Consider the following 24,937-nt stretch of genomic DNA (forward strand, 5'->3'; position numbering starts at 1 on the left):
TAGGCAATAGTGGCTCCTACCCTCTTAGATGAGTGCTGCCGGTGCTCCGACCTGTAGTGCAGACTGGAGAAGACACTGTAGTCCCAGACGGCCAGGTCTCGGCATCTGCGCAATGGGATCTGGCAGGTGCTGGGATTGGCGTATGCAGAAAGCATCGGCTTCTAGGGATTGCATCGGCTGCAGCCCCTAGAAGCTAGGTAGGGCTGCACGATAGGCAGAGGACTGGCTTCCCACTGTTAGCATGCTCTCTGCTAATCGCAGCCCGGACTGCCAGTCCCATGCGGAGAAAACACCTCCCACTGGGACTGCCTGTCCTCTGTGTGACTATAGCGCCTCCAATGGGAAGCCACTGCCAGTCACAGTGTACACAGTGCAGTCATAGCTCACCTAGGTGGAGTATATTACTAGGTAAAATCCGCCACTGAATCTACCCCATTACGCCACTCTTTCACTGAGGAGCTGCAAGCTACTCTACATAAGGCAGACTTATCTTCTTCCTGCCTTGTAAGTTTTACCAGGCTTATCTTCTTCCTGCCATGTAAGTTTTACCAGGCTTATCTTCTTCCTACCATGTAAGTTTTACCAGGCTTATCTTCTTCCTGCCATGTAAGTTTTACCAGGCTTATCTTCTTCCTACCATGTAAGTCTTACCAGGCTTATCTTCTTCCTGCCATGTAAATTTTACCAGGCTTATCTTCTTCCTGCCATGTAAGTTTTACCAGGCTTATCTTCTTCCTGCCATGTAAGTCTTACCAGGCTTATCTTCTTCCTGCAATGTAAGTCTTACCAGGCTTATCTTCTTCCTGCAATGTAAGTTTTACCAAAGTACAGATTGAGTCTCCGATATCCAAAATGCTTGGGACCAGGGGTATTTTGGATAACGGAATATTCTGTATTTTGGAATGATTGCATATCATAATGAAATATCTTGAGAATGGGACCCAAATATACACACAGAATGCATTTATGTGTTATATACACCTTATACACACAGCCTGCAGGTCATTTTATACAATATTTTCAATAGTTCTGTGGCTCAAGCAAACTTTATGTACATACATAAAACAGTTATGTTTCATATACACCTTATACACACAGCCTGAAGGTAATTTTATACAATATTTTTAATAATTTGCGCCTTAGACAAAGTTTGTGTACATTGAACCATCAAAAATCAAAGGTTTCATTATCTCGGTCATGCCAAAATAATTCCGTATTTCGGAATATTTGGATATGGGAGACTCAACCTGTATTACACTGTAAAGCAACATGTTTAAAACTGACAGGTCTCTGGGCTTAGACTGAGAGGTTTCCTAGTTCTCTGTTACTTGCCCACTCTCTTTACATTATATTCATTGCATTGTCTAATAATTTACAATAACTAAGAGAAGCTCATTAATGATTAATAAATATGTACTGTAATACTACTGGATGTACTATGTGTAGCAGATACTAATTATAGGAGGAAGGACCCTATCTAGCATACAGTACTTGCCAACTTTTAAAAAAGCATTTCATAGAGATTGTGAAAGCAAACCCCATGTATATGGCGCTGAATAGGGCATTTACTACTCTGTCTGAGAGGTGTGTCATAAAATTGACTTAAGGGCACCATATATCCCCGTTTCCCTAGTTCCCTGATCCAACCAGAACTGTTGATCTGCTGGTTTGAAATGCCAATCGGCAGACATTGGGGAATCAGGGAAATTCGAATGTCAAAAATCCCAAATTTGGGAAATCCAACCTGTTGGCTTTCTCCAATGCCCGACACCAGTTTCTGGGGATTGGGGAATTGCGAGAATTCTATGCTGATTTATGGGGCCCATTACATCCACAAGGAAATGAGCCCTGAAGAAGTCACATAGTTTTACACATATAAACCATATAATCAGACAGCCAATTTATTTTTATTTTCCAAGTTATATACCTGCTATATAATGGGAGTAATCGGCAAATGTGATCAGAAGCTGCGCTCTGGACATAGTTTTTTTAAGTTCTGCAAACCATGTGTAACTGTCACAGTAAAAACAAAAATTTGCAATGGTCACAGAAAGCGCCTTAGGGAGGGTACTAGACTCTTCAGGGAGGCAAGGAGATCACCATTACAGTATTTCAGGGAGTCAGCAAGTATGCTATTTACATTTATCAGCTAGTAGGGTAAACATTTTTTTTTAATAGATCTACATTTCTAGTTATCCCAGTAAACTTGTTAACTGTAGAACTGATGAGTTCAAACATCTCTAGTAAACCTGTCATTTGGTTCCTAGAGCTCGATTCAGACCCGCTCGCTAGATGCGTTCACTCGCTAGATGCGTATGCAACTTCGGCAAGGCATTAGCACGCCCACTATGTCTTGGCGTGTGATCACTCTGTGTATACAGATGCCCACCAGCCTGTTTTAAGTTGCCCACTTGCGCACGTCATCTCCCGGAAGTGTATCGGTAACATCGAGTACCATCAGATGCATACGCAGCACTTGTGATTGACCATACCCTACCGCAAGCACTGCGAGCGCTTAAGTGTAAAATTCAGCCAAGTGACGTGTACTATGACGCTGTCTCTTAATTATGCACGCCTCTGAAACTGCGTTAAGATGCACAGGCACGCCTGCGTTCGCACCTCCACTCCCCCGTTTCTAGCGGCCAGCCACAATCGGCTTCTCTTGCCACTCATTCATCCGGGCTGTCTATGCGCAGCGAGCGAACACTTCCCGATCGTATGGACTGGTTCGCGCACTGCGATGCGTACGCATGCGCAGAATGCATACATCTGGCTGCGTGCGAACGCATCCTAGCGAGCGGGTCTGAATCGGGCCCCTAGTGCGCTCTGAGTCTACCTATATTTTGTAGTTTGATGACAGCTAGACAACCACAGGGTTCTAACAATGCAATACATTCACATTCCCAGATTTGGAAACGAATGTTTAGCCTTAAGTTCTCCTGTCACCTAGCAGAAACACTGCTGCCAGATGTGCAGCCACCAGGCTGTGATTGTCCAAAAATTACGAGGGGATAAGCAGCCTGTACTAAATGTGCTCTCTGTCCTCCTGGCACTCTTTTCAAATCCACCATCAGTCCCGTTGAATCCTGATTTGATATTGAGCTTGCTTTTCATACCTCCCAGACGTGGCAGCACCAAACTGCATATTCAACAGGTATCACTGTATAGAAGCCTGCAGTTTGTATCTACTTAATAATACTGCTTCTACTGGAAAAAGTGTGATAAACATAACCAATCAAGTAAATTAGTATATTCTATGTAAAATGTTAGTCAGGAGGGGCTCTGGGTGCCATTAATCAGTTTCTCTATTAAACCTCTGTGTCATTTAAGCATGTAAATGTTTGTAACTAATATTTTTTAAAGACAATCTGCATTCAATCACCGCTACAAAGAGTTAAGAAAACCTGTTATCTGTGGAAAACATTTCAGTCTCATCCAGGTCTAATGACCTAATTCATCATCACTGCAGCGGGGACAGGAGACGTGGACGTTCCATTTCCTGTCACTTTCTAGGAGCTCAGAGGTTAATACAAATATTGCAACACAATGCTGGTGACGATACATTGTGAGTCGCAGGGGATTTGGGCAGGAAGATTTCTCCTGTATGTGATCAGTTAATATCCAGCAACATGAACAGCCAGTGACAAGTTGGACATCATCTGCTCGTCTTACAGGATGCATTGCTGATTGCATTTTAATTGTGACTCATGACATTTTAATATGCTGGAGACTTGTACTCCCTTCATTGAAATGGCATAGATGAAATGAGGGGCACAGGTCACCTGCAAGACAATGAATCAAATATTAGGAGGAAATTACACTGTACCAGTTGATTTAACAAAGTCTAATTGAAAAATTGGGAAATAAGGTTTTTTCTCCCAATATTGTTGTCATTATACAGTGTGTGTGTGTGTGTATATATATATATATATATATATATATATATATAACAGAACAAGGGTATTGTTAATAGCGCTGCACCACAATATATCTGTGTGTTTCAGTCCTTTAAAATGAACTCTTCCAAAAATACACTCCCCGTGTGACAGGTGGCCGCCAATTTTCTCCTGAGAGACTGTTGTTGTATCGTCTCAAATAGTAGTAGAATATCTAAAAAGGAGGTGAGAAAAGGCGCTCTCTGGTGTAGTATTTAAGAATATTTGAATTTCCAAAAATAGGTATTACAAGTACCTTCATCAATTAAAAAGCAGGCACATCGGGGGTCTTACTATGGAGCCAGCGTGTACTGGATCTCAAAAAGAATCCCAGAATCGACAGGTAACTTTATCAAAGGTGCCCTCGGAATTCTGAAACAACCACTTTGGTTCCGCTCCTCCCCGTACATTCAATAGTGGAACATGCAGGTAAAATAGATGAATTTGCGCTCTCAAAATATCATAATTTTTTTAGATTTTATTGCAACAAAATAAAATAAACAAACAGAAAAACAAATGAAGTTCTTACATTAAAAGTAGGTGGGTCTCATATAGAGACACTAGGCATAGGATAACCGCACACCTCCTGAGAGCGCAAATTCTTCTATTTTACCTGCATGTTCCACTATTGAATGTACGGGGAGTAGCAGAACCAAAGTGGTTGTTTCAGAATTCCGAGGGCACCTTTGATAAAGTTACCTGTCGATTCTGGGATTCTTTTTGAGATCGAGTACACGCTGGCTCCATACTAAGACCCCCGATGTGCCTGCTTTTTAATTGATGAAGGTACTTGTAATACCTATTTTTGGAAATTCAAATATTCTTAAATACTACACCAGAGAGCGCCTTTTCTCACCTCCTTTTTAGATATATATATATATATATATATATATATATATAAAAACACTGTACAACAAATTAATACTTTTAATTTGTTTCCTTCTAAAAATAGTCATACATTACTAATTTGAGGTCAAGAAAAACTGAAATTATTTCAGAATGTTTTTACTAGCTCTATTTTTTGAGCTACACTACTTGCACTATACTGTATGTACATTAGTAATCTAGTCATAGTGAAAAGCTATTTTAAAATAATCTGATATTTTCTTGATAGAAAATAAATAACAGTTGTTTTAATTCAATCAATCACAAATAAGAACACAAAACAAAACAAACATACAGCATATGAAACAACTATCTAATATAGTGGCCTATTCATGGTGGTGCTTTCTCTTTGCTTGTCGCTTGTACTCCTCTTCTGGGGCATCTCTTGTCACTGTAAAACAGTAGTGATCACCTACCCTGATATCTTTGTTCCATTGCTGAAATGTCTTGGTGGAATCGCTCACTATGCTTGTCACTCAGTGCACCACAGTTATCTTGTGTGGGTAATCCCGTGAATCGCATATATTTGAATAGGGGAGGGGAGAAATAACTGATTCATTTAATTGGGTCATTAGGCCCCGCCCCCTCTGCGCGGAACGCAGATTGCTGGTAAGATTCTCTCCATTCTGCCCACTTCACTAGGAATACCCCTACATCGTCATAAATGGGCTATATCTCGGAACTCAGAGCTAACTGAGAGTTTAAAATGTCATATTCATTCTTTGCATGCTGAAATCAATTAGAAGTAACTATTTTCACATCGGAAACATTTTCATTATTGTGCAGTGTAATCAAAGAACAAAAAGGGTGGCACTCCAAGTCTTGTTTAGAAAGGTGAAAGACAGGTGCTTTTATCGACGTTTCGGGGTCCAGGCCCCTTCCTCAGTGTGTGTCCTGAGGAAGGAGCCTGGACCCCAAAACATTGATGGGTATTGGTGTGCTAGCCCCAGGGAGGACAAGCAGGCTATCAGCAAGTTCCAGCTACCTACAGAGTGCCGGCTGTGGTGATATATATATATATATATATATGTGTGTGTGTGTATATATATATATATATATATATATATATATGTATATATATATTTGTGAACCCCAAGTTACTAAGTAGGACATTGTTACAATGTCTCAGGTATTTGTCTAGTGTCTTCTCTCCGTAAAGCTAATTCCATGACACCAACTTTGTTATTGGATTTAAATGGCCACAGAAACCTTTTGTTACTACCACACGTGAAATCTCTTTCTTTTATTTATGTTCTGCTAACATACAGCAAATAGGGTATGTGCATATCAGCAGCTGAGGGTGGTTGTTGAAATGAAATAAAGCTAATAAAGTCCCAGCTGAAAGTAAAACAAAAGAAAATATTTACAGATCAGGTAAGGAGGGTACCGTATCTGAGAATCACCACTTTATGAGAACATAAGACTAATGCTGACCACGCACATATATTATTTTACCCGAACTGGCCGATTCCGACACATTGGAACGACAGATCATGTAAAATATGGCCAAATTGAAAGTAATTTGTGAGATCTGACAATCTGGGACACAATGTGTGTGGGCACCTTAACTTTAAAGAAGTTGTGGTAACTTTAAAGAAGCGCTGCCACCAGAGCAAGCATGTGTGGCTCCTTAAACATGAAAGTCCCCCCAAATATAGAAGCTTTTTTTATACACCCCTGTAGTGTCAATTACCATGTATTGGCCCCAGTGGAGTTCAGCTGGAACACACAGTAAATATGTGTGCATCACAAGTATACAGCTATACAAGACGCTTTACGTAGTTATGGACTTTATTGCATGCCATAAGGAGTAACCACAGAGCCAGCATACCTTTTAGATTTCCTGCCCACTATTTCTGACCAAACCATGATTGACTTCTGCATGGGAAAACCACAATCTCATTGGATCAAACTCAAATAACATGGTGGGGAGAAGGGGCGTGCTTGAGGGGGTGGTTATATTCTTGGTACTGAATGCATTTCCAAAAACCTACAGTATGCCACCCTTGGCTGTGAATCTAACCCATGCTTTTTCCTTTCCTCAGTTCTTTTGGGTGCTGCTTATTATCTTCATTATCGAGCTCCTGCTGATTGTCATTGAGCTGGTTTGTGAAACTCAGGTGAGTCCTTCTGTTCTGAAAGCACCAAAATCCCATATTGTGTACGGTTGCATGTTGATTTGCATGATATTGATAGATTTTATTTGGGGTTTGCTTATAAAAGGTAAGCTAAATTAAAAAAATGCATATCTATACAGCATTATGATCAATATGCATATTAGGTCTGTCAAAAAGGAAACGGTAAAGGAGTATTTTGACTCCCCACCATCTCCATCAGGCAGCTAAATTGAAATCCCACATACTTTACACTGGTGGTAACAGCTGTACAGATTTTGGATTTAAAAACAAAAAAGAAATCTCTGTTGAAAGCACAATAGGTAATTTATGACATAACTACTGTAGACATGCCTCTGTGCATGAATTCACCAATGTCTTCAGAGAATTTGTTACCTAGGAAACTGTAAGCTTGTTGCTCAGGCTGAGGTTTCGGCAGTGCCCCAGTACTGTGAAAAGGTACAAAACTCTGGCTCGCTAATATAGAAACTGTGACAGCATTACAGATATAGCTAAATACTACATTTTACTTCATGTTATTTAGCTCAGTGAATTCACAGTTTTGGATATACGTTGTAGCCCAATAGGTTACTTGCTCTATATCTGTCCGTAGGAAGTGAGTGGTGTACTGTTGTGCTCCAAGCTGATGAAGGGGTCATGCATCTAAATAAAACGTGCATTTTCTAAGGAAAGTATGAACTTGTACTGTGGTAGGCATGTAGATGTAGGATTGTATCTGCTTATTGGTGGTCAGCATGGTTGGCGTAGTGGTTACCATTACTGCCTCACAGCCCTTCAGAGGGTTTAACTCCTGACCAAGCCACTACCTGGGTAGAGTTTGTATGTTCTTCATGTGTTTGTGTGGGTCTCCTCCGGGTGCTCGGGTTTCCCTTCACTCTCCAAAAACATGCTGGTAGATTAATTTGTTTCTGGTAAAAGATGAACCACAGTGTATGTGTGTCCATGTGATAGGGAATATGGATTGTAAGCTCCACTGGGGCAGGGACTAATGTGAATGATTGAAATATTCTCTATAAAGTGATGCGTAATATATGTTTGCTACCGTATATAAATCACTCACAATAAATTATACTTATCGTGTACCCTCTATTAACATATCGACTTTATAATCCCATAGTTTAAGAAAGTTGATTATGAACTTTACAAACAGTTTAAAGTACACAAAATCACTGTAATACCAATGTACAATAATAAGTGCAAAAAATATTTTGAAGTCAGAAAAGGGATTTGCCTTTCTGGTTGTAATTGTAAATTACACTTTGTTACTTTAAACAGCCAATGAGTTGCAGCTACATCCCCATTATTCTGTAGCCATGCCCTCCCCAGCATAGCACCTCCATAGGGACAAGATATACATAATGAGGCGTGACCACTCCCCCCCCCCCCCCCCCCCCCCAAGGTTGGCCACACCTCCTTGAAGAACCCAGGCCTGTGGTTTTTTCACGGTGCCATCGTTGTCTAAGCAGTTCACATTGTGATCCCCTTTTCATTTTAACACATATAACAGGACCTTGGACAGCGCACTCTGTAACATACTACTGTACTGTATGTTGTGCATGGCTAAGCAATGCTATACCAGTGTGTAACCCTTATGCCTGTTCCTGGCAGGAAAGGGTTACCAGGGTTGATGTTTGTTGCAGTTGGAGTTGCCGGTGTACTATCTTCACAAAAGACTTGAGGGTGAATTGCTCTATTTGTGAGTCACCAATCTGTCTTTCTTGGCATCGTTTGTCTCCTATACAGCATGCCCTGCGCCGAGAGATTCTCACACTCCTGGCTAAGTAGATACGATTTCACGCTGCATCTCTTAGTATCAGTGTATGAAAGGACTTTGTGGCATACATGCGTCAGAGGCATTTATCCGCTAATGGAAGAGAAATGCTAGAGGTTATGGAAAATGCTGCCTTAAGAGATGAGATTGTTGCTGGTGGATGTGAATACATAAAAACAGACAGAAGCTATGAGTCAACTTAAAATCATTTATCATTAAGAATTATCGTGAGCATTTAAATGCTTTAGTTGCTGCCTGTTATCACTGATCACTGTTCCTGATACTATTTACTTGGGGGTCATTTAGGGTTGGATGAATGTCCTTTTTTTGTTGCATAAGATGTATTCTAAAAATAAGAATAAAAAGCACTTTCACTGGCAGGCACTTAGCCTAACTACTCCCTGATGCCGAACAAGTTAATGGCTGGGCACCAGCTCATATTATAGGCGGCCAGCTAATCAAACGCGTCACATTGTTAAGTAAAACTAAAATTGAAAACAGAGAAGAAAATAATAAGTGCGCCGTTAGGGTAGCTGTATGTATGTATGTCTGTGTGTGTGTGTATATATATATATATATATATATATATATATATGTAGATGGTGCGGCACTCAAAACACGGAATAAATAATGCATAAGTTGGATAATGTCAACAACGTTTCAGTATTATCTACTGTCTTCAGGTTACAACAAGATAAAAATAAAATACACACTTTTATACATGTGCTACTCACCCCCCGTGGATCACACCGGCTTCCCAGAGCGGGACCGCTCACCTGCCCGTGGACGCCTTCCAATGACGACATCACGCAAGTCGCGCTGACGTGTCATGCCAGTTCTGTGAATACCGTCACCATGGCAACTGTTAGTTTCATTATTTACAAACAATCCACAATACTTGAACTTGCAGGTCACTATCTAAATACAAAATAACTCTAATCAATCTATGCTTATAGAGACAAAGCAATATTGTTAATAAACATTGGGAAGAATAGCTTATAGAAAATGTATCCAGAATCGAAGAATATACAGGATGCCAATTATAAATTTCTAAAGGAAACATCCGTACGGAGTGGTTTCATTTAAGCCATTGGGATACATAACCCCCAAATGAGCTATCCATTTTGCTTCACACTGAAGCAATTTCAAGGCACGATTGCCCCCTCTTAAAGTGGGAGCAATGTAATCAATCATCCTATATCGGAGACTACTAAGAGGGTGACATAGCGCTTGGAAATGGTGAGCTACAGGTTGCTCACTTTTCCCTGTTGCTATGGTATTTCTAATAGCTGAGCGATGGACTGCCATACGCTCTTTGAATCTGCATTCCGTCTTTCCTATATAGGATAATCCACAAGGACGTAGGATTTGGTACACTACATAACTTGGGTTACAGTCAAGTAAATGAACTGGCACGTAACACGCGTACACCGAATACAGCCCAATTTCCTTTTTCCCATAGTAAGTTTTTTAGTTTTATCATTATCAGCTATATAGGCTTTGACTAAATAGTCATGGAAGTTACGGCCCCTCGAATAGCAAGGCATAAGGTTTGTATTAGTTAGGTTCAGTTTATCGTCAGAAGCTACCAAGGGCCAATGTCTTTTACTAATTCTATTGATCACCGATGATTTTATATTAAATTTATTAACCCAAGGGAACTTAGTGTTAATTTTCGGATCAACAGGTTTTTTGGAAAGTAACATTTCCCTATCTATATCCAAAACCTTCGCTTTGGTGATGTTAGAGAATATCCCCTGCTAACAAACCTATCAATTAGTTCATCTATTTGTCCAGAGGCTTTTTTTCTATTGCTATTGATACGGCAAAACGGACCATTTGCGAGTATGGTAGCCCTCTAATGAGTCTTTTAGGATGACAGCTCTGCGCTTGTAAAAGATTATTGCGATCCGTCGGTTTATTCTAAACCGTTGTTGCTATATCCATTTTTGGATGTTAAAATATGTATTGTGAACGGTAATATAGCGACAACGGTTTATTCTAAACCGACGGATCGCAATAATCTTTTACAAGCGCAGAGCTGTCATCTTAAAAGACTCATTAGAGGGCTACCATACTCGCAAATGGTCCATATTTGCCGTATCAATAGCAATAGAGAAAAAGCCTCTGGACAAATAGATGAACTAATTGATAGGTTTGTTAGCAGGGGATATTCTCTAACATCATTATTGGAGCCCAAAGCAAAGGTTTTGGATATAGATAGGGAAATGTTACTTTCAAAAAAACCTGTTGATCCGAAAATTAACACTTAAGTTCCCTTGGGTTAATAAATTTAATGTAAAATCATCTGTGATCAATACAATTAGTAAAAGACATTGGCCCTTGGTAGATTCTGACGATAAACCGAACCTAACTAATACAAACCTTATGCCTTGCTATTCGCTGGGCCGTAACCTCCATGACTATTTAGTCAAAGCCGATATAGCTGACAATGATAAAACTATAAAACTTACTATGGGAAAAAGGAAATTGGGCTGTATTCGGTGTACGCGTGTTACGTGCCAGTTCCTCATCCCTGGTGACTCCTTTAATCATCCCCAGACGAGTAGGAGCATTAAAATCTGTCATTTACTTGACTGTAACACAAGTTATGTAGTGTACCAAAACCTATGTCCTTGTGGATTATCCTATATAGGAAAGACGGAATGCAGATTCAAAGAGCGTATGGCAGTCCATCGCTCAGCTATTAGAAATGCCATAGCAGCGGGGAAAAGTGAGCAACCTGTAGCTCGCCATTTCCAAGAGCTACGTCACCCTCTTAGTAGTCTCCGATATAGGATGATTGATTACATTGCTCCCACTTTAAGAGGGGGCAATCATGCCTTGAAATTGCTTCAGTGTGAAGCAAAATGGATAGCTCGTTTGGGGGTTATGTATCCCAATGGCTTAAATGAAACCACTCCGTACGGATGTTTCCTTTAGAAATTTATAATTGGCATCCTGTATAGTCTTCGATTCTGGATACATTTTCTATAAGCCATTCTTCCCAATGTTTATTAACAATATTGCTCTTTGTCTCTATAAGTATAGATCGATTATAGAGTTATTTTGTATTTAGATAGTAACTTGCAAGTTCAAGTATTGTGGATTCTTTGGAAATAATGAAACTAATAGTTGCCATGGTGACGGTATTCACAGAACTGGCATGACACGTCAGCACGACTTGCGTGATGTCGTCATTGGAAGGCGTCCACGGGCGGGGTGAGCGGTCCCGCTCTGGGAAGCCGGTGTGATCCACGGGGGGTGAGTAGCACATGTATAAAAGTATGTCTTTTATTTTTATCTTGTTGTAACCTGAAGACAGTAGATAATACTGAAACGTTGTTGACATTATCCAGCTTATGCATTATTTATTCCGTGTTTTGAGTGCCATATCATAGACCTATTTGTATCTACACTCTGTGAGGGAACCGACCACGGCTATATACTATTGATGGGAGTGCCGGACCGGTGGTAACTATATATATATATATATATATATATATATATATATAGAATTTATTTTGAATTTATTTTGAATTATACAGCAATGAAATGATAAAATTACATGTATAATTATAAACAATAAGAAATCTATATAAAAGCCGGCTAACACACATACACCCAAGAGCAATATATTCTATATAATATATATTATACACAATATAATTTATATAAAATATTGCTCTTGGGTGTTTACGTGTTAGCCGGCGTTTAAATAGATTTCTTATTGTTTATAATTATATATGTAATTTTATAATTTCATTGCTGTATAATTCTAAATAAATACATCATATATATATATATATATATATATATATATATATATATATATATAGCTACCTGAACAGCGCACTTATTATTTTCTTCTCTGTATAAATAGCAACTATAACAGGGGGCCAGGCCCTGTTTTATAAGTGCAGCGACAGTTACTACACCAATTTATAATAATTATTTATTTGTATACAATAGCGCCATAAAAATAAAAAAATATATTTTTTTAAAATTGAAAACACATAGGGAAAAAGTTGAAACGCTGGAAGTCTCACAAACTGGCATTTATCAAATTTACCTTTTGGTTAGGTGGATATGCTCATCTTCTTCACAACTAACATTTACATTAGTGGACCCTATAGTTCCCAGTAGGGTAGAAATGTATAAATATGTTATCAGAATCAGATTTTATTTCGCCAAGTATAAAACATATACATTCGAATTTGACTCCGGAACCACTGACCAAGTACATACTCACTATGACTGAACTAAAAAAGTTATAATACAATAAAAATACATGTAAAACCACATAAACAAGCAATTATTAATCAATGATTTAACTGCATAATTGCCTGCGGGAAAAAACTATTTGCATGTCTCGAGGTCCTAACCGGGCAAGATCTATATTGTCTACCAGACGGAAGTAATTGGAATAGATCATGGCCAGAATGGGCCACATCTGCCACAATATTTATGGACCGTTTCCCAACCCTCGCCATATAGGATCGAAGGCAGGGCCACGCCAATAATCTTTTCCACAGGTCTGGCTACCCTCTGTAACCTGGCCCTATCACGTGCACTACCACTACCATACAATAATCCAGGAACACAAAACAGACTCAATTATCGCAGAGTAAAAGAGCAGCATCAGTTCCCTAGGGACATCAAATTTCCTTAGTTGTCTAAGGAAATACAACCTTTGATGAGCCCTCTTAACAATGACACTGGTGTTCTTCTCCCACTTCAAATCTCGGGAGATTGTAGTACCCAAGAATTTGAATTAGTCCACCACCGATATGCCATCTATTTCGATACCCATTAATGTATACCACAATGATTGCATACAGTGTCTGATAAATTTAGGCAGCAAATCAAAGACCATGGGCAGGATGTATCATGTATTGCAATTAGATTGCGATATATCCCGCCCCTATACGCATGCACACCTGTATACATGAATACTTACCCGCTAGGACAGCTCTTCTGATTTAGAGCTGTCCCAGCAAAGTACTGACTTCTAGGTTTAGGACCCTGAAGTCCTATTGTGCATACGCAAGCCACAGTGGGGTGGAGAAGGATCTTTTGGATGCATATGGGCACATCCCAGCACCATATAATTCTATGGGGCTAGCTCTCCTGTGTGTAAGCAGCAAATATCTCCAGAAAAAGGTATTTTCATCTTCTGGACTAATGTAAAATTCATAAAATTACCCACAGAACCAGTTTCAGCTGTATTTTAGCACTGAATGTCCATCGCATCCACACCATTAGATGGTGGCGACCATCGGAAAACGACCATCAAATGTTATGAACACTGCTATCGGAACTTCGGAAGAAGAACATTTGATAGTTATAAAACTGGGATGCAATAAGCATTATGGGTACCCCGGAATGCAGACATCGAGAGGTTGGTGTGAAATATTACTTACAGCATTTTGCGCCTGCCGGCAGTGCAATTGTACACATGACGCATTACCAAAAGTAATAACAATAGAAATGAGAATTTTTTTCAGGCATAGAAAAAAAAATAATTATTTGAATATACTTTTAAGAAATAATCTAATAATAAAGCATTTTTCTTGTTTATTCAGATCCTGAGATGGCGATACTATAGGAGGACAGTCGGCATTATATGTACTGCTACTGCCCTTCTTAAATATGCATTCATTAGCTTTGCTATGCTTTGTAATGTCAACATGGTTAACATCTAAAATGTTGACATACATGGTCAACATGGTCAAAGCGTCAACATAAAAATGTAGACGATAGGGTTAGGTATACCTGGAAAAAAGGATTGTCGACATTGTGACCATGTCGACATTTTACCAATGTCAACATGGTATATGTGATCATATTCTGTTAACCATTCTTATGTCAATATTGATATGGTCACTGTCGACCTAATATACCAAACCCGTAAACTAATGCATGAGAGCTCCAGCAATGGCTGTCCTCAGCCACACTTACACTATTTGTGTCAAAGAAGCCAATTTCGCTGGATTTTTAGGGTTCTTCTCCCTTTTAATTTTTAGGGTTCTTCTCCCTTTTAAAAAATATCCCCCCAAGTTTCATAAATAGTGTTAATACTGAGACTGTTGTTCTTGTCTCTAAGGGGTCTATTTATCAAGTAATTTTGTTCTTAAAATATGTTTAAGGCAAAATTAAGTATCCCTTAAATACACTAATACAGAAAGCAGGAGATATTTCCTGCTTTCCGGCCGTCAGCCCTTGCAGGAGCCTTCCACATGTGTGGCCTTAAAGATTCTTAATTTTCAGGGGCTGGCTGCAGGTTTTCATAAATACGCCCCTAAAGGTGACACTACTCTTGACACCAACCTGTTTTTTATCCCTATGAAGAATTTTTTATTGTTGGGAGTTATGTATATGCCTGTACATATTATACCACACATCTAATTTACCAGTCACGTGCTCGCACTTTTACAGATGTGTCCACATACATCTTACTTCCTTGCTCCAAAAGTCGCGTTAAACATAATGTGTGAGCACTGTGCGACTCTGTAACGCCAAGTGTATTTTCTTGCGCATTTCTACTTTCAAATGCGTCATATTCACAAAATGATGCGAATAGGAAACACAAGGAGCTTCTGCGGTTTAAAATGATATGCAGCATACTCAGCGGCTATGACACTGAAACGTAGTGTTTCGCATGCAGATACACCCGCAGTCACATACAGAATACAGGCATGCTGCATATCATTTTAATCAGCAGAAGATCCTTGTGCGCCCTATTTACATAGTTTTGCGAATAAGATGCATTTGATGGTAGAAAGCCACACGGATAGATGCTCAGTGCTACCGAGTTGCCACAAGGCATGGCGCTACTAGAACGGCTGTTTAACGTGCAAGGAAGCAAGATGAATGTGGACCCATCTGTATGCAAGGTGGTGCCAAAAACTGTGTATTGTACCAAACTTATTCATACAGTGTCCACACATGTGGCCTGATTCTGAGTCGCATGTAAAAACACACACAGCGGCGTCTATTGGTAGTCGCCCTTCTGCGACTTTATGCAAATGCCGTTGCAAACTCCTTACCATGTGCTCATACATTTGCCCAATTGTGCAAGCTGTGAGATGCCCACTTTTGATGCATGCTGTAATATCGATCGAACATACTTGTATGCCACTATCGAAATTTGCACCAACCCTATGGCAGGTACAGTGTCTCAGTCTGACCATGGTCTTCTATGCCAGCGTCTGTGTGTTAGAGAAAGCAACCTCTTGCATTGACACGTCTGCAACACTCCCATAACATGCCCACGGAATGGACATCTTTTGCGTGCATTTTAGGAGATCCTGGGGCAGGGTAAGGAAAGATAAGACAAGATGTTTGCGGCGCAGCTTAGAACAACTCAAAGGGTAGGAGGCAAGTGTGTCATTACGTCCCTGTAACTAGGTATTTACTGTAGTTGGCGGGGCTTGATGTGGCCCAAATCATTACCACCATGTGACAGGAGCTCGTTCCCAGACGAATTGCTGGCTATATTGATCCCTAATTCTGGCCATACACTAGTACGACCAGCATAAGATAAGATTCATCTTACGATTTTCCTTGAACTCCCCAGCAGTCCCGAACGCACTTTGAACACACGATGTACATACGATCTCACATTACGATCGATCGTGTGCCTGCGGAAAAACTGATCATCATTCTTCAAAATGTCACTGAAATGACAGCGGTCGGACGCACGATGCATTGCATGGTGAAAAACACGGCGCGATCAACATATGAATATTACAGATCATATGGGCTGCACATCTGATCATACGATATGTTTTAGGAGCTGCGGGAGCGTGCATCGGATCGTATCCTACTTAAAAAACGTATTCTACTTAAATAATACACTATTTCTACACAATTCATCTTACGACCATTCGAAAATCGGGGCAATGGGCCCGAAATCGTGCTAGTGTGTGGCCAGCATAAGTCAGGAGTCTCCCATATATTTGTTGGGAGAGTTGATAAAACTGCTATGGTTTATGTGTTTAAATATAATAATATATTTGACTTGCAACATATGTTCTGATGTGAGTTAAAATAAAAAAAATATATCCATTCTTGGGTCACCAGCTACAAACAACAACAACAAACTTTTTATGATCTTTTTCTCTGGAATGGTGATGTATTGTTTGCTGAAAAAGGCATTGCAATTACTGGATGTGTTTTCTTAACTTGATTTATGGGTACGGCAAGGAAGTCACATTAATTACAGCTAGTATAATTAATTAGACATTGCCCATTGTGTAATGATTGCTTATAATTAATTTATTCAGGGCTTCTGGTTTGGCAGCCGCCTTGAGGGAATAGTTCCTATAACCTGAGTGCATCCTCATTTCTTCCTTACCACCACTTGCTGTTCACATTTGACATGGGGCATTGCTTTTAGGTTCATCTACTGTCACACATCAATTCGGGTACGTTACAGTGTCACAGCCTCTGACACTGAAACTAGCATGCAGATACACCCGCAGTCGCACACAGAATATAGACATGCCGCATATCATTTTAATCAACATAAGTTGCTTGCGTTGTGCGAAGAAGACGCATTTAAAGGTAAAAAGTCACACCAAAAGACGCTCGGCGCTACCAAGTCACACTGAGCTCACGCATTATGAGTAACGCGACTTGTAGCGCACAGAGGATAGATGTATGTGGACACATCTAGTGTTCACTAGCTCCAGCGGCAGGCAGTGCGCCAGAGCTAGAGAGGGCACATTCGGCGCACGCCTTCACACCCGAAAAGGGGAACGTGGCCATTGAAAAGGGGGCGTGACTATAAGACGCGTCACCTTTTCGTCACTCTTGGGGTCGTATGCGCCCAGCGTCTATTCACCGGCAGTGACCGGGTCACAGCACATTTCCACAACCTTTGGACACTGCGACCCGCGGGTGAAGACGACACCCGCAGGCTGTCTTAGCGGTGCGCTGCGCGGTGAGGGCAGGGCTCTTTTTGCCCTCCAGAAGGAGGGCAGGGCGCAGCGCCCCGCTAAAACAACCTAGCGGGAACGCTAACGTCTGTAGGATAAGTATTCCATCGGCGTATCATGGACATGTAAGCAGATTTGCAGTCCATTCAGAGGTGAGCATGAGCAGAGATAAAGCTGACTTTAGAGGGATCTCTTGCACCAAAGATAAATTTAAAGGATAAAGTGCACTAATAGCGATGACAGCTAATTTCCGAAGCGGGTGTATAGGGGGGTATGGGGCGGCCGCATAGATGCAGCCAACTTTAAATACCGTCGTGAGATCGACATTCATTTCTGAGCACACAATGTGACTCTGAATCAATACCAGTGTCTCTAAGGGGGAGTTGCCTAGAGATTATGTCTGTTTGATTGCCACTTCTTTTCTCCTTACCTTGAGCCATACTTGCCCACCCTCCTGGAATGGCCGGGAGGGTCCTGAAAATCGGGTGGTGCTTGCAGCTGCCTGGAAGAGTGGGTAAATCTCCCGGAGCAGTGAACCAAGCAAAGTGGCCGCTGATGCGATATGTGCTGAATCGCGTCAATGTGGATTGAGATTATGTAAAGTATCAAGCACCAACATATATTATTCACAAATCCAGCTATTTATATTCTCTGCATAGTGAAAAAATGGGCAGTTGTATGTTCTGAGCAATGTGTGATGTTATCCAGGCATTCGGAACTGGATTCGCCAAAGCCTTGGGCAGTACAAGTACAGCACTGTCAGGCCGATTCTTGTTAGTTCAAAGTAACATACCGTTCTTAGAAGGCCGAGAGTAGCTAGTGTTTGCCTAGGAGCACTTTCACTCTGCTCATTTCCCTGGAAGTCTGGCTGCACACCAAGATGTCACAATCCGTTGTCAGCAGGCACTGCATTAAAAAGACCTACTCAGTGCACACTATGGTGCCAGGGCAACATGTATACTGAGATGTTTCATGTATTGCCACAATTAACCTGATTAAGGCAGCACAGTCTGAACTTGAGGACACTTTCTCCCCTTCCTGATGGGGATAGCTTTGCCCATATCAAGAGTGTTGAGGGATATGTTCTACATACTGTAGCAGTGCAGCAGTGAGCGGGTGTGGGCGGCATTAAGGCCCCTTATCCTGCACGTGCACACTTTTTTATTATTATTATCCTTTATTTATATGGCGCCACAAGGGTTCCACAGTGCCTCACAAAGTATATTAACAAATGAGCAAACTCGTAAAACAGCGACTTACAGTACAAGACAATACAAAATAAGAATATAGTTTATAAACATTGCTGCAGTGATCATAACACTCAAAAAAGCAGCAGGGTGTCAGCTACCAAGTGTTAATGTGCCCTTGTGGAGAGTTTTCCTCCTCCTCTTCCACCTGTGCTGGTTACCCTGAACCCCTGCCCATCTCTGACTGTCTGTATAACCCTCTGTCTTCTAGTCCACCCTGAATCAGCTGCATTGGGGTAGACCTAGGAACCATGACCAATGGGTGTCTTGTTGGAGCCTCTGGTGAAGTTATGTCACACATTAGACTCTTAACCCCTAGTAGCCTATCATCAATCACTAGCTGTACACAGTGTCGGAGTGGGGCATGAGGAGCTCACCGGGGGAATGCAGTGATAGGATCCCATATTTAGGGATGTGACCAGCCTTCAGAGGGGGTGTGCCCAGCCTCCACAGTGGCTTGGTTAACTATTACAGAGTGCATGGTCTGGGCCCCATTAAAAAAAATGCAAGCTAACGTATCAGATTAATAACAGCAATGCATTGTAGCCTATGTATAATGGATAATTCAAGTGCACAGTCTAGAACCTGATCCCTAGAGGAGGGGTTGGGTCCTCAGGTAGTGGGGCTCACCGGGAGTTTCCCCTTTACCCCTGTGGGCCAGTCCGACCCTGGCTGTGCGCTCCATCTGTGACTTCATCTTGCCATATTTTCTTCATTATGTATCTGCTGCCACTAAAGATTTATAATAACTCTTATTATACTTATATGTTGTGCAGTCCTGTGACAATATAAGCCTGCAAAAATAACCACAGGCAGGCAAACATTTTTAAACCAGACCAGACTTGCTGTGTGTTTGTAGGAAACTTCAGTGTTGGTGGCTGTCTCTGATAGCGTATTGTGGATTCCTATCGCAGGGGTTTTCTAACAGAGGGCAAAAGGGACTGTGTTTATGCTATTTATTTGGTGTGCCGCCCTTTGGAACTGTGTGTGTGTGTATGTATGTGATTGTGTATATATATATATATATATATATATATATATATATATATATATATATATACAGGTTGAGTCTCCCATATCCAAATATTCCGAAATACGGAATATTCCGAATTACGGAATATTTTTTGTATGACTGATAATGTGAAACTTTTGCTTTCTGATGGTTCAATGTACACAAGTTTTTTTTAAAGCACAAAATCATTAAAATACAGTATACAATAACCTTCAGGCTGTGTGTATAAGGTGTATATGAAACATAAATGAATTTCATGTATGTACACAAACTTTTTTTGATGCTCAAAATTATTAAAAATATTCTATAAAATGACCTGCAGGCTGTGTGTATAAGGTGTATATAGAACATAAATGCATTCTGTGTTTAGTTTTGGGTCCTATACCCAAGAAATTTAATTATAGTATGCAAATATTCCAAAATACGGAATATTCCGTTATCCAAAATAACCCTGGTCCCAAGCATTTTGGATATGGGAGACTCAACCTGTATATATATATATATATATATACACACGCACACAGTATATAACAGGCTTAATCCACGGCACTCAACCATCTGGGGCGCTCTTGGTATGTGACCACACCATCTAGGTCACCCTGTTTTTCAAATGTAAGACAAACTTTTTTTTGTCTATATTGAGGGGCTTATTAACTGATATCCCTGGCTGTGGTCCTGTCTCTTTAAGCCAGGACCCATATTCATGTTTAAAGTGTATGCAAGCTTGAGCCAAAGGTGGCAGACCAAAATCATTTATCTGAGAATCAGTGTAGGGACTGGCCAGATGGGAATGACCAAACGTCATCTTTCATGAACAAGCATCATCTTCCATGGACTTTTGTCCAGGAATGATGATGTTTGTCCATGAAAGATGACGTTTTGCCTCTTTCTGAGACCCGATTTTTGGAGGGAAAAATCCGAACTCGGCGTGCAAATTCGAACCTATCCGAGCCTGCACATCCCTAATATATAAATATATATATATATATATATATATATACACACACACACATATGTAAACAAAATTGTTTCCAATGTCTTGGTTTTTGTAATCCGTTCTCAGTGATATACAATACAGATTAAAAATCCAAAACATTGGAAAAACAGGATTATTGTTCTTACTTTTTCAAAATCCGACGAGTGCCTTTTTTTTGTGAACAGCAGTGTATTAAGTGTTAATTGCACCACAGCAAATTGCTTTGCTTACTGACGACACAATAAACAGTTAAAAAAATAATTAGAATGAGATCAGTGAGCAGACATCTGATGATGTAATATGGATACCACTTGGGGCAGACTGCTAATGCTGGCCAGGAATTACACCTGCTGAGTACGATATTGAGAAAGCTCTAGGTAATTGCACCAGTGATGTGAATTTGCAATGATGTCACAATGAACCAACTATGGTGAATGACAATAAGCCTGAAAAGGTACAGGTATCTACTGTCCAATAGTGGTCAAAAAGCATCATGGTCTGGTCAGGATGCTGTCTATGAGACCCTGAGATTGCAGCCTTTTAGGTTCTGGCTGCTGGAAAAGATGCGGGTCTAGGAGAGTGCTGGGTAGCTCCAGGTGTATATCACTGGGAGTCCCAATGTGGCCTAGATGAAGCCAGTCCGCTGGTTTCTGCGTATGCTTAAGCTGCATACACACACAACGATTTTTTGAACGATTATCGTTAAACGATATCGTTTAATGATAATCGTTTCAAAAACTCTTTCACTTTCTGAGTCAAACGATGAACGATTATCGTTCATGCGCGTTCACGTTTATATTTCAGTCAGACTTGTCAACTTAACGATTTTCATTAAGGGAATATGCAAAAATCGTTTGTAGTTCAAAAAAATCGTTCATTACACTTTAAAAAATCTGACAGATAATCTGACAGAAAATCGTTCATAAAATCGTTGTTAACGAAATCGTTGTGTGTGTATGCAGCTTAAGTATTACTTTCTGAAGTTTAGCATTTTAGCAGTTTAGCATTTTAGCTGTTTTGATCAAAATATGAACCAATCATATTTTTATTTTGCTAGATATAAACAGATTTACACTAGTAAAGTTAAGTACTGATAACAGTAGTGGTTATTTCGTTATAACTAGGTAGAAGGGCAGGCCTTGCAGGACGCTGACTCCCTGCATATTTGGTGGAATGTCCCATTTATACAGCTGTACTGTTATTAAAGTAAAAATATAACTTCAAAAAAATACTAGGGTATTGGGGCGAAATAAAAAAACATAGAAAATACAGAATCGTAAAGGTTTATGTACTGTATACATTTACCTAACAACTCTTTTACTGTTTCCAGGAAATGTAAAGATTCTATTGATTTACTGTTGGGCAGAGCACTGATGTATTTTCGGACCTCTATTTAAAGCAAGGATAACATAATCGAAAGCTAAAATGGTTTACAGCGAACTCTTGCAGGGAAATGTGTTTACACATTAGGTCAATTATCTATCATTATAGTAAAAAGGCTTTTCTTTAGTTTCTCTATGTATAGTGTGGTATCGAGTGAATGGATTTAGGTCAACATGCTGCCCGTGGATTAAATGAGGGAGATGCAATTAGCTCTGTAACTGGCACTTAACGCTACACTGCAGATACACAATCTGAAAATCAATAGAATGAATCAACAGTTATCCTGAAGATGATGCATTCTGTTGATCCTAACAGTTTGTATAAGCATTGTACCATTGCACATCTACACAGCTGCATTTAAAGGGACCCGCGGACTATGTTTTTTATGTAACTGCATCCATACTTGGCCTAACACTTCATTAGGGAACAGTGATGCTCACCGATCCTAGTACTAGTACTTACTGCACACTTACTCTTTCTGGGAGGCTACAGAGCCTCAGGGAGGTCTCCCACATTCCCGGAAAAGTAAACCATCCTCCCGGATACCGCTCGGCCAAATGGGCGGTCTGGGAGCCTAATGACTTGATTTGTGACATATCATATCTTAGAGGGCACTGTACATAATATATTGTAGTCTAGTGGGATGAGGGGTATAACTGAGAGGTTAACTGGGCACAGATGGGGAGGCATGGCAGAGGGCCTGAGATAACATATTATGCAAAATCTAAAATGATATACACAATCCTAGTGGCTGAATCTTTCCCCAGGGGAAGAACATACAGTCAAGATAATTTTGGTATCCGGATGAAAGATTGACAATTAATAGGTTGAAATCAATAGGTTGACAGGTTCAAATGGTCAACACATGTTTTGTGGGTTTTTCAAAATTTTTAAGGTTAGGCACTTGAGGGAGGGTTAGGGTTAGGTTGCCGGAGGGGTTGGTTTGGCTCTAGGGGTAGGGTTAGGCTGCCGAAGGGGACGGTTAGGGTTGGCCTCTAGGGGGAGGGTTAGAGTTACGTTTAGGCACTAGAGGGAGGGAGGGTTAGGGTTAGGCACTAGAGGGAGGGTTAGGCACTGAGAGAGTTAGGATTAGGGTTAAATTACAAATAAACATGTGTCGATCATTTGTGTGTCAACCATTTGAACCTGTTGACCTTTTAACCCTATCAACCTTTTGCACTGTCAACCTTTTGTACCTGTCGTCCTTTTGATCCTGTCGACCTATTGCATGTTGACCATCTGGTGTCAACCTATTGACTTTTGACATTTTTATTAGAAATCTTTTATACCACTCCTGATAATTTTGTGGCACTGCAAAGGGTTAACAATATTAGAAATGTACCTCTATATACCCCTGCCTATACCTTCTGAAAACCTTCCTATAAACACAACGCTAATTGCGTACGCAGTATGACCGCAAATAAAGACAGGAGTGGAATCTGTGGTTCCAACGCACAAGTATTATTCAGGTAAAAGTACAGTCAGTTACACGCAATCTATACATACATAATTTAGGCGCAAAAAGGAAATAATACAGACCCAAGTACAGTATACATACGCTTGCGCCTCCGGACCCAGAGATAGACCTCAGACTAGAGACCCCTAGTACATACAACCTTCAGCATGGACTCCTAAACCAGTATATGGGCACATGTATTTATTCCCCCCCAGACTAAAGCAGGACAAAGGGGAGATTTCCTGCTGATATCATTGGTTCCCAGAGGAGAAGCATATGTTACGGCACATTTAACAGGTTGTTTCAAATAGACTTTCCCTGTCTCTAACAGCCGGAGTCTTTCTGGTAACGCCTCCTGTAACATTTCATCAGCTAAACATTTTGTTGCTTGTAAGTTCTGCAATCCGTAACTTGAGTTTGCATGATGCGATCTCTCTACCGATAACACCGGGATGCTGTAAAAAGCGTAGGCATCAGAATGAGACCAAACACACCTTGCTTATCATGTATAATACCTTAGTTATCAAAAACCTTTATTTCTTAGCATTTAAACTAACTTAACCAACTTGAATCATACATTTTGATGCTTATGGAACCTTATGTGTGAATATGAAATGTGTGAGTATTCGGGATTTGATATAAAGACATATTTAATGTGTGTGTGAGGATAAGTGCCTTGTCTCTAACATTTTAGCATGCTGGGCCAGATAGTTCTACATCTCCTGTCAGCAGGCCCTCCCACCTTTCCTGTGTCATTGCAGGAAGCTAGCTTATTTATTCTAGCCAGACCACCCGTAGTGAACAAACACTTATGCAGGAAACTTATCTACCCAAGCCAGTTGTCACCTGGCCACTTGCTTCATATGGTAATGGTCACAGATGCCTTCGCATGATGCTAATGGTATTATCGCCACATGTACTAAAATGTGAGTTTATCTAAAATGGCGCTTAGGCGGCCATTCGCAAAATGGCATCTTGCGATCGCATTTCTAAAATGGAGTCTTGCGGCCAGTCGCAAGATGGCGTCGCTGTGATTGAATTTTAAACTGAACTTGTCTTGCTCAATTATTCAGCTTCGACAGGGTGCTCATGTAAACTTTGTTTTACAATTCTGAGGGCATATAACATGTTCTTGTATGGCACACAAAAATACTAGCCAGTTTTATTTGTACATTTCATTGAGTTGTAATAAGCC

General features: G+C 40.4%; 1 protein-coding gene across 2 annotated transcripts in view; it reads left to right on the forward strand.

The window, feature by feature from the left end:
* The window catches only part of LOC148525572 (tetraspanin-15-like), a 240,495-nt gene that overhangs the window by 105,721 nt on the left and 109,837 nt on the right, over window positions 1–24,937 (forward strand). For both annotated transcript variants that reach the window (XM_088470889.1, XM_088470888.1), the window contains exon 3: window positions 6,866–6,940. In XM_088470889.1, coding sequence (XP_088327015.1) covers window positions 6,866–6,940 — 75 coding nt within the window. The remainder of the gene's footprint in view (window positions 1–6,865; window positions 6,941–24,937) is intronic.

Source organism: Taudactylus pleione, unplaced genomic scaffold (assembly GCF_031769625.1).
Source record: "Taudactylus pleione unplaced genomic scaffold, aTauple2 ptg000105l, whole genome shotgun sequence".
In the NCBI taxonomy this organism is placed as follows: domain Eukaryota; kingdom Metazoa; phylum Chordata; class Amphibia; order Anura; family Myobatrachidae; genus Taudactylus; species Taudactylus pleione.